Source organism: Ailuropoda melanoleuca, chromosome X (genome assembly GCF_002007445.2).
Source record: "Ailuropoda melanoleuca isolate Jingjing chromosome X, ASM200744v2, whole genome shotgun sequence".
Taxonomy (NCBI): Eukaryota; Metazoa; Chordata; class Mammalia; order Carnivora; family Ursidae; genus Ailuropoda; species Ailuropoda melanoleuca.
In genome coordinates, this window is record NC_048238.1 from 65,238,789 (window position 1) to 65,250,896 (window position 12,108).

Here is a 12,108-nt window from a genome sequence, read left to right on the forward strand (position 1 = left end):
TTAAGCACTTTAACATCATCTTTACTCTTATCTTCTAAGAAACTAGGAAATGAGTTGTGAAATACCCTGAAGCGGATGATGACCTTGGATGACCAGAGAACATGCGGAAAATTTTATGGCTAGAGAGTGGGTGTTGGTTTGGCTGAAGAGGGGAGGTCATGAATTATAAATTAATGAAAAAGACCTATGTTGGAAGTAACTAATTAAGAACCTTGAATGCTAGGTTTCAAAGTTTAGATGCTAAAGATTTTAATTGGCAACACATGTAGTTTTGTTTTGTTTTCAGTTTTTGTTATTGCTGTTTTGTTTTGGTTGTATATAATATTTTATAAAATATTTATTTATTTTCTAAAATAAAAAAGTAAAAATCCATAAAAATGTCTGGTTAAATAGACAACATATTTGGAAATTTTTTTTAGTTAAAAACTTTTCATCTGAATAAAGAGGTGAAGAATCTGTCCTTATGTCAAATCTTACTCACTTTAACAGTTCCTTTTGAAAATTAGCAGTAATTAGTGGAAATTTTTGAAGGTGCAATGTTGTAGTTGACAACTATAGTAGGTTTTAGTTTTCTCTTTAATTTTAAACTGATCAATTTTACAGAAATTAATTCTTTATCATTTTCAATACAAAATCTTGATATATTTTAGTTGGAAACACTATTTTAAAAACTACTTGATTTTGTAAGACATGTTTGGATTACAGGACTTTAAGATATATTATAGTTATCCACTTAATTCCCCTGCTTTTTCTAACTTATAATGGTTCTTAAAAATTCAAATATCAATTAAAATATACCAATGAGTCAATGTATGTTTCCTATTTCATCAAAGGAATAAATTGGTCAATTTAAACATTTCAAAATTAATCATAATAATATCTAAAGATAAGTGTCATTGGAATATATCCTTCTCGAAAATGTTATCAAGAGTTATAAATTTTTGAGGAGAAATTTTATTACTAAAAAAACCCTGGACAATGGAAAATAATCACTAAAATACTCTTAAAACAAAGTTCCCTTCTAAATTATATGGAAAAAAAATATTCGTGCCGAACTGGAGACAACCATGAAATCACTACCTACCAAAAACAATAGGTGATGGGGATTAAGGAGTGCATTTATGATGGACACTGGGTGTTGTATGAAAGTGTTGAATCAGGGGCGCCTGGGTGGTTCAGTCCTTAAGCGTCTGCCTTCAGCTCAGGGCATGATCCTGGCGTTCTGGGATTGAGCCCCACATCATGCTCCTCTGCTGGGAGCCTGCCTCTTCCTCTCCCACTCCCCCTGCTTGTGTTCCCTCTCTCACTGGCTGTCTCTCTGTCAAATGGATAAATAAAATCTTTTTTAAAAAGTGTTGAATCATTAAATTATACACCTGAAACTAATATTACACTGTATGTTAACTGGAATTTAAATAAAAAAGTAAAAAAGCATATAGTCTTTAAACCTTATAAACATAATTTTAACTCAATTAAAATTATATGAAATACACAGTTGATGACAATAGAGAGTTTACATATGGAGTTGTGGTGTAAAATTCCTTAAAGCTGTAGCATTGCACATAATTGAGATCCATTACACAAATGATTACATATTTATGATTAAAGCCTATTATTTCATAGAATGCTAGAAAAAGAATGGATCGTAGAGATAAACCCTAACCATACTCACCTGAATGAGGAAAATGAGGCACAGAATGATTAACTTACTTGTCCAAAGTCATAGCTACTTAAAGACAGTTAATACTACAGTTCAAGTCTAATTTTATTTTCTTACAGTATTAGACTTAACTTGTCTGTGTGAGTGCAGGATATATAACCACTTTTGTTTATTTTCTTTAGTCTAATAATAACAACAGCAACAATTACAAACACATAGGGCACTTATTGTGTGTTGTTCCAGGAACTGCTCTAAGTGATTTACAGATGTTAATTTATTTAGTCTTCACATTAACACTATTGTGGTTATCTACTGTTGAGGTAGATACTATTATTATCTATATTTTATACTGAGACCCAGAGAATTTTAAGAACTTGGAAAAAGTTACAAAGTTAATATGTACGTGGTGGATCATGGATCATGGATTCAAAACCAGGCAATGTCTCCATAGCTCATGCTACAAAATCTTGAATAAAATGTTTCTTTTCTTTTTTTTTTTTTAAATTTGAGCATAGTTGACACACAATGCAACTTTAGTTTCAGGTATGCAACTTAGTGATTTGACAAATTTATACATTATGCCATGTTCACAACAAGTGTAACTACCATCTGTCCCATTACATTGCTATTACAATATCGTTGACTATATTCCTTATGCTGGGACTTTTATTCTCCTGACTTGTTCATTCTGTAACTGAAAGCCTGTATCTCAATTCTCATTAACCCATTTTGCCAACCAACCTTCCAGGGCATAATCCTCTTTGCTTCTAAATTTCTGTGCTATCTATAATATTAAGTCCTGATACAAAGTAATTTTATCATGAATAGCACTTTATTTTTTAGGGCTTAAGTTTTCAGGGTTGTCAGTTCATAGGAAGAATTAATGCAACATGTGATCATAATTTCTTAGAGTGCCAGTTATAGCAAGTGTGAAATAGTTCTAGTTGTGACAGCTCATTCTATGATCTGTTAAGGATCTGAATGTCTTTGAAAAGGAAAAAAATAGAATATTTCAGTATTTATAATATTTCTTGGAATAACAAGAACATTTGAGGACAATATTACATATTTATCACCCATATAGAAAATGTAAGTTGCCTAAAATGAGACAATGGCCATTTTTCACTTATTTCATACCCTATTTCAAATCGAAATCATCACAATTTGGTATTCTGAACACCAAAAACATTTTGGGAGGTAAAGTAAGAATATAATTTGAGGGCGCCTGGGTGGCTCAGCAGTGAAGTATTTGCCTTCGCTCAGGTCATGATCCCGGGGACCTGGGATCGAGTCCCACATCAGCCTCCCTGCTCAGCGGGGAGCCTGCTTCTCCCTCTCCCACTCCTCCTGCTCATGTTCTTTCTCTGTGAAATTAATAAATAAAATCTTTAAAAAAAAAAAGAATATAATTTGAGCTTCTAGTACCTAATAGGAAGAATGCCTATTCCTTTTCTTTGGCAAACTATTTTTCAAATCCAATGTGAAATCTAATTTTCAGAAGATAAATTTAAGTGGGTTCTTTTGCAAGCTTTCATAAATAAACAAAACTCAAGTATGTTTTCCATAAGCAGTGCAATGACTAATAAAAATAACAATGACAATAAATGCCTAAATAAAAATATATTTTTGGTCTCCATATGCATTACTGTGGGGACATGGTGAAAGTAGTGCTTATTGGTACTTCCTTAATATGAGAGTAACCCTGACCACGTCACTTCCATTTCAAACATTGTTTGATGTATTGGCATTTCAGCTGGCGATTTTCATTGAAACAATCTGTCTGTATGTGCACACACACACACACACCAGGACATACACTCACAGTGAAACACAAATATAAAACATAAAAATAAAATATCTCATGAGTATTCCACAGTTAGGGTTTGGCTAGTGTTTGCTAGTCCAAAAAACAAAACTGTATCCAACTCTGTGGAGATGGAACTCGTATATTCTTGATTTCTCATCTGACAGTTACTGAAAGTCATTTTGAGGTTAATATACTGCTTGGTTTATAAAATGGTAACATAAATTTCTTCTTCCAATATGCTTTGTTACTCTATGGAGAGAAGTTTCTCTCTTTGCTTGTGGTGAGAAAGCATAGAATATAGTGAATGAAGGCAAATAATGAAAGGAATCATTTTTAATTCTTTTATGACCCTGAGTGGGATTTGTGGCAATCCAAAGTGGGAAACATGATAAAAAGAACAATCTATTTTAAATAAAAGGAATCTATAAAAATTTTGGAAAGGTTGGATTAGTTAATTAATTTAAATAGTTTGTTTATACTTGGGAAAACTGCCTTTCAAGGGGTTTAAAGGATGTGAGAGGGTTGTAGCTGTGCACATGGGGGAGGTTGTATGGGGAGGGGGGGTCAACTCTTGGCCAGGTAGAGCAGGTGGTGTCAGTTTCTTGGGGGGCTCTGTCCAGGATTGGTCTGGGATGTGGGTTGTGGTCTGGCTAGAGAAAAATATGTTTTGTAGTAGTGGTCTATTTTCTGAGAATGAGCAGCACCATGACCTGGAAAAACAAAGAGTTAAGGCCAAGTACGGACACCTGTGAGTTTTGTCTGTAAGCTTGGTTGGGGAGGGGGCTTTGAATAGAACCCTTTGACTTCCTAAATCATATATAAAAAATCCAGAAAAAATAATATGGAAAAACAACCATCATAAATTTTCTTATAAGTGCTGTTTAAGCATTGAGTATTAACACATTTAAATCCCTCATAGAGAATACTTCAACAACTGTTGTGAAGAGTTAGAGTGAATAAAAAAAAACATAAACATTGTTAAGAAGGAAGCAATATTGATGGAATCCACTCCTTGGAGAAGATTAGACACAAATGTGAAAATTAGACCTGTACAAAAAAGAAATACAATAAGTCCTTTCTGGAATAACATTTAATAAAAATACTAATCTGATAGAATTACCATATCTTATTAAATCTTTTGTTTTGGCATTTCAGGTTTCAGAATACATAGAAAATAGTCATGTCAAGCAGGACGACCAAAGCAAATATTCCATTCTACTTGTGGTCAGTCCCTTTGAAAGTGTTGAGTTTATCAGTTGCTCCTTTATTCCTCCAGATGTGGTTACTTCTTTTTTTTTTTAAATTAATTTAGCCACCATACAATATATCATTAGTTTTTGATGTAGTGTTCAATAATTCATTAGTTGTGTATAACACCCAGTGCTCATTACAACATGTGCCCTCCTTAATACCACTTCTCTTGCAATGTCTTAGATTGCTTCCTATCAACTTTAAAAACTACCTTATTTTCCCAACCTGTGAAAGAAGCTTTGACTGCATAAGAACGAGAACAGAGAAACTGTATAATACCTCATGGTTGTTCAATGGTGTATTTTTTACTTCATGAGACATTAAAGTAATTCGAGTGACAGGAGCCAAGTGAAATTAAGATCATAGGCAAAATTTCATATTTTCATGCAATACCTAAATTTGTACTATTTTAAACAATTTGTTATTGTAGTCTGTAAGCCACGCATTCATATAGAATTAGTTTTTCACAGGGCTCCTGGTGACTCAGTTGGTTAAGCATCTGCCTTTAGCTCAGGTCATGATCTCAGGTTCCTGGGATAGAGACCCCGTTCAACAGGGAGTCTGCTTCTTCCTCTGCCCCTCCTCCCACATTTGTGCACGCACACACTCTCTCTCGAAAAAAAACAAAAGAATTAGTTTTTCACAAATTAAACATAGTGCTATAATAAGGGAAAATGTAACAAGTATGTGAAGGAAATTATGCCTTGAAATTCTTCTGACAAACAATTTGAACATTACTTTTGTGGTTTTAAATCTCTAGAATTGGGTAGAGACTTAGTTCCTTTACCTACTTACCTTCTTAGAATGAAATTGAACAGAGACTATAAAATGAATTTGCATTTTTGTTTTTCATATAAAATTTCAGAGTTGCTTATTTTGTTTCTGCTTTTGCTTTCTCTGATTGTCGTGATTTTGTCCCTCTATGCTTGTTGCCTATGCAACCACTGGGTATTGCCTATAAAAAACATCACGCAAATAGCATTGGCACTGCTGAAGCTTTTAGAAAATTTTAATTCTCTCTATCTGTTTTCATTGTGGTTCCCCTACTAGTTTCCAAACTAACCTTAAACTGTAGTAGGAATGGGATGTGGGAGAATGGTAAAGAAATTTAAGGTTATCCTATCATTTGTACATGAAAGAGAAAATTAGAGCCAGGAAAAGATATGTGTATAGAAATATCTTTCCTGAATATCTGAGTTAAATTCATCATGCTAACATAAAACTAAGCAGTGATTTTTTTATATATATCTATGTTTGGGAACTAAATTTCTCTATTGGTCAGTCAAAGAAGCACGCTCAGCATTTTAAAGGAAAACCTTCCTAATTTTAAAGATTAGAATACATTTTCAAGTGGTAGATGTAAGGGGTTGGAATCAAAATATAGAGACTGAGGTTATTTAATCATGCAGGTTTACATCTTGATAGAGGCAAAGTTGAGTTTGTTATGCATTGATTGAACCCTGAAATAAAGACATTCTGGAATATTTATGTTATGAAATATAAACTCTGTGAGGGCAGAGATTTTTGTCTGCTTTGTTCACTGATTTATTCTCAGGCCTAGAACAATGTCTGGCACATAAAAAAAGTTTAAAAATATTTGTTGACTAAGTGACTAAACCTTTATGAAACTAATTATTAACTAGAGGTTAAATATTCCTTCTAGGTTTGCAATATGGATATTTCCTTAAGTTTTAGAAATGTCATTGTCCTTTTTTCCAATACTTTCTAGTTTTTAAAACCTCTGAAAGAATTTCAAGTGATAAAACACATTTTAAAAAGTGTTATTTGATGATTTTATTAAAGAAATAGTAGAACAGATTTAGAATGGGTTGGTAGAGGGGTACTGGCTAGAATTAGGTCACTTTCTTAATTCTTCTTCTTGTGTAGAGATATTGCAACATGCATGCAGTGTTTGAAAAATGGTCTGTAACATTCTTCTGCCAGTTATAATAATGTGTCTATGCTTATGGGTAAGATAAGAAGAGAGTAGTAGTTTAATTCCAATTGTCACTATCCCATTTTTATTTTTGCTCATGTTTGCATAATACTTACAAAATCACACAGACACTGAATTATTTTAGATGTCCTAATTTGTATTATATAGGACACAAGTATATTTGTGCATATTAACACAGTAAGTATAAATGGGTTTTTTTATATAGGGCCAATAATTCATAAGAGAATAAATCTTGAGAAAAGTTTTATATTATGTAATCCCAATGTTCATCATTGAGCAAATGGGCTAAAAATACCACAGGCAATAGTCATTTTTGTGTTGTTTGCTAGGATTGAGAATGTCTTCAGTATTAGAATTACTCAGTATTAGAATTAATATTAAAATGTTTTAGAAAGGCACAAACTGCTCAACACAGGAAATTGGGTGGACTCACATATATACTTTTTACTCGGGTGATAGTAATTCCTTAAAATGAGATGTTTCAAGTTTATCTGGTTCATTTCTTGGTTCTATTCATGACCAAAGCTATTTCAATTATTGTAAAAAATACATTTATTCTATCACTGATTGCAAATAAGAAGGCTTCTTTTTTCTCACTTTTGTGTCTTATGACCTCTCCATATGCATATTTTTTAAAATGCAGATGCACAGTTATATAATGGGAAAATTATTTAATGTAATACATTCTCTGCCATAATCAGACCATAATATTTATAGAAAGTTATTTACTGAGAAACAAACTGAGGGCTCCAGAGGGGAGGCGGGTGGGGGAATGGGATAGATTGGTGATGGGTAGTAAGGAGGGCACGTATTGCATGGTGCACTGGGTGTTATATGCAATTAATGAAGCATCGAACTTTACATCAGAAACCAGGGATGTACTGTATGGTGACTAACATAATATAATAAAAAAATTTAAAAAAGAAAGTTATTTACATCATTTCATGAGTCTTCCTGCTTTTAAAGCTATTACTAGAATTTTGTTAATGCTATCAATTACCTGTAAATATTGAAAATTTCCTTAATTAGATATCTACATGCATTAATAATTTTTTGTAATAAAATTTTTTTCTGTAATAGATTTTTAATGACCATCTGTTGGCTGATCCTTTAAAAGTTTTGAGTGCATTAGTAGCTGCATTAATTCCTTTTTTAAATTTAAATTCAGGTTAGTTAACATTTAGTGTAATATTGGTTTCAGGAATAGAATTTAGTGATTCATTACTTATATATTACACCCAATGCTCATCACAACAAGTGCCCTCATTAAGACCCGTCACCCATTAAGTCCATCCTCCCACCCACCTTCCCCACAAAAACCCTGAATTTGTTCTCTAGAGTTAAGAGTCTCTGATGGTTTGCCTCCCTCTCTGTTCTTATCTTATTTTATTTTTCCTTTCCTTCCCCTATGTTCATCTGTTTTGTTTCTTAAGTTCCACATATGAGTGAAATTGTATGGTGTATGTCTTTCTCTGGCTGACTTATTTCACTTAGAATAATACACTCTAGTTCCATCCATGTCATTGCAAATGGAAGATTTTGTTCTTTTTGATGGCTGAGTGATATTCGATTGTGTATATATACCACCTCTTCTTTATCCATTCATCAGTCAGTGGACATTTGGGCTCTTTCCATAATTTGGCTATTGTTGATGATACTGTTATAAACATTGGGGTTCATGTGCCCCTTCAAATCACTATTTTTGTATCCTTTAGATAAATACGTAATTGCTGGGTCGTAAGGTCATTCTATTTTTAACTTTTTGAGGAACCTCCATACTGTTTTCCAGAGTGGCTGCACCAGTTTGTATTCCCACCAACAGTGTAAGAGGATTCTCTTTCTTTGCATCCTTGCCAATACCTGTTCTTTATTGTGTTGTTGATTTTAGCCATTCCAACTGGTGTGAGGTGGTATCTCATTGTGGTTTTGATTCATTATTTCCCTGATGATGAATGATGCTGAGCACCTTTTCATGTGTCTGTTAGCCATCTGGATATCTTCTTTGGAAAAGTGTCTATTCATGTCTTCTGCCCATTTCTTAACTGGATTATTTGTTTTTTGGGTGTCAGTTTGTAGATAGGAAACCCATTTTAATATAATCTATTTTCAATGTAGAGACATAAATTCCCAAAGTTGGAATGTCTTCTAGTCCAGCTCTCCCATGGAATGTTTTGGATGTTATCTACCTAATCATAGATATGTAGATCTAAATTAGTTATCTAGCTTCTTACTATCTCCTGAAAACTGTTTTTCCCCCCAAAGAATGCTTTAATAGGTGGTTGTTTATGTTGATCTGAAAGTTGCCTCCCTGTAATTTTTACCTATCCCTATTCCTCTCATCCAAAGAAAGAAAATGTTGAACTTTTCACATGGTAGTCCTTCTCATGTTTAGGCATGTGTCATCAACCCCTTCCTTTCTCAAAGGACTCTTCTTCTTTAATCCGAACTTTCTGAATCCCTCATGTGTCATGATTCTTTGTCTCCTTTGAAGCACAAAACTGAACACAAGGACTATTTTATAAAACATTTATTACCAATAGAAGAATTACATTTGAAAGCCATATTATAATAATGAATAATGATTATATTTTTATTAATAACAAATATACATTACTTTACCTTTTGAATTAAGTGTTTTTAATTATTTTTATTAACTTTATCTACCTTGGTATATCTTTTATATATTTTATCAATGATGACCACTTTCACAAATACTGAGTCTTTTAATTACTGTAGGTATGTTGTATAATTTACCTTTTTATCTTAATGAAAAATCCATAATATTATTTAAGAGTCAATTGTGCTAATATTTTAATTTAATGATTTTAAAACTGAGCATTTAGTTAACATACATTTAATGGTTGGTTGGCTTTAATAATTTCTTCTCTCTCTCTCTTTTTTTCTGTTTCTCTTTGACAGTTTTCTGTGGGTTGATACAGAGAACCATCACTATTGTGCCTGGTATGGACTTGTTGTCTGGAACATACATATTTGCGGTCCTTTTAGCATGTGTCGTATTTCAATCTGGCGCCCAGGAGAAAAACTACACAGTCCGAGAAGAAATGCCAGAAAACGTTCTGATAGGTGACTTGCTGAAAGACCTCAACTTGTCACTGATTCCAGACAAGTCCTTAACATCTCCTATGCAGTTTAAGCTAGTATATAAGACTGGTGATGTGCCACTGATTCGAATTGAAGAAGGTACTGGTGAGATCTTCACTGCTGGAACTCGCATTGATCGTGAGAAATTGTGTGCTGGTGGCCTGGTAGAAACCCGTTGCTTTTATGAAGTGGAGGTTGCCGTTTTGCCAGATGAAATATTTAGACTGGTTAAGATCCGTTTTCTAATAGAAGACATAAATGATAATGCACCGTTATTCCCAGCAACAGTTATCAACATATCAATTCCAGAGAACTCAGCTATAAACTCTCGATATGCTCTCCCAGCAGCCATTGATCCTGACATAGGAATAAACGGAGTTCAAAACTACCAATTAATTAAGGTATGTTTTTAAAACACTTTGTTCAAGATAATTCATTTTTAAAAGGCAAAAAAATAAAAGGATCTTTGTGTACTTCAAATTTTGAGTAAGCCATCACCCTAATTTTTTAAAAAAGTTTAAGAATAGTGAAGAAACTCGGCAATGCAATTCTCATGATTGCAATGAAGTTTATGAATTTTTTATTTATATTTATTTTCAAGCAGTTGATTATGTTTCTCTTAATCTATTATAGGGGTCAGATAAGGAGCTCAGCCCTGCTACTTACAATAAATAACCTACCCAATACCTTACTTTTAATTTGTCTAGTTGTGACTCTGCTGCAAGGTGGACCTAAATAAGTGGTGGACCTAAATAAGCAAATGTAAACATTAAGAATGAATGCACAAATCTATCAGTTTTACTCAGTGATCATTTTAGATAGGAAGTTTTCTCTTGGCAGTTGAAAAAATGCCAAAGAAACTTATTTGAGTGATGAATAGAACATTTTTATTACTAATGTTTCTACGCATATATAGAATAATAAATATTTTTCATGGTAATTTCAAGTCAAGGCAAGATCTTCAAGCATCTCTTGAGTCAACAGAATGAGATTAAGTTTTAGCCAATGTGCTGCTAATGTTAAATATTTTCATTTTTTCTAATTCTTTGAAAACACAGAACACTCACTTCCTATAAAGGTTATGTAGGATTTTTAGCCAAAAAGTTTCAGTTTATCTGAAGAACCTATTTTGATCTGACTTGGGTCTTGGCATAGGGAAGGCAGAAGGAAGAATAGGTGGAACAATTGTATTTGAAATATGTACAGAGGGATCGTGTTTATCGAGTGAATGGGTGATTCCTTTAAATTACCTATGTAGTATTTAGGATAGTAGGAAACTCAGATTTGAATATGTGAAATAGTTCAATGCTCTTGAATGATCCTGGAAAATGTGTGAAAGAACAAATGTTCAGACTTAATATAGATTAGTTAAGGAATTTTTAAAGTTTTATAAACATTTTCTGACTATTCACTACCAGATTATTATGATGAACATAATGGTCAATGTTGCAAAATATTCTAAGAACACATAAATATTTTGATATATATCATCTGAAGGTTTTGGCTTGTAAGATGTATAATATTGGAAAACTGCTCAGCTTATGCTGTTAAGTTGTAAAGACATATTTGCTTATAAATACATTCAGGAATAGAAGGTTATAGATTTCTTGAGCAAATTCAAGTGAAATGCACACTCGTGTATGAGTATAAGAAGTAAAAACAGAAAGAGAAGGGATAAAAGATTTATAAATGAGCATTTTTTTAGGTAAGACCTCCTTATCTGATGAAATGGGAAAATATGCAGGAGTCAGAAAGATATGGATCACAATTTTTTGCTTACTGCTGACTAGATGTGTCACCTCCAGCTTAATTTTTCTGACCTTAATTTCTTCAATCATAATATGAGGATATTGATGTACATGTCACAAAGGCAGAATTGGGGCAATAAGCACTCAGTAGAAAGTAGAACTGCTGATGATTTTTGGAGATGCTTTAAAGCATTTGACTGCTTATGGATAGGTGAGATTCATCACTTTAAATTTTAAGTTGTATAGCAGAGTAGATACTATCTCTAAAACAACACTGTCCAATGTAACTTTCTGCAGTGACATAAATTCTATAATCTGTGATAGCCAACATGTAGCTATTGGCTATATGTGCCTATTGAGTACTTAAGATGAGGTTAGTGCTACCAAGTAACTGAATTTTTATTTTATTTAATCTTAATTTTAATAGCCACAAGTGATTAGTGGTTACCTTATTAGATAGCAGAGTCAAAACAAAGAAAAAGTTTATTTGGAAAATAAAAAATAACAGATAAAATCAAAATGGGGCCTTACCAAATTTAAATCAGGTATTAGTAATAGTTTCTCCACCAACCGTCAAGACAAA

At 32.9% G+C, this 12,108-nt stretch overlaps 1 protein-coding gene across 1 annotated transcript in view; it reads left to right on the forward strand.

The window, feature by feature from the left end:
• Window positions 1-12,108, forward strand: part of PCDH11X (protocadherin 11 X-linked) — a 527,317-nt gene that overhangs the window by 44,111 nt on the left and 471,098 nt on the right. Inside the window, 1 exon segment of the mRNA XM_034649548.1 lies at window positions 9,595-10,178. Within this exon segment, the coding sequence (XP_034505439.1) occupies window positions 9,639-10,178 (540 nt within the window). The 5' untranslated portion in view covers window positions 9,595-9,638.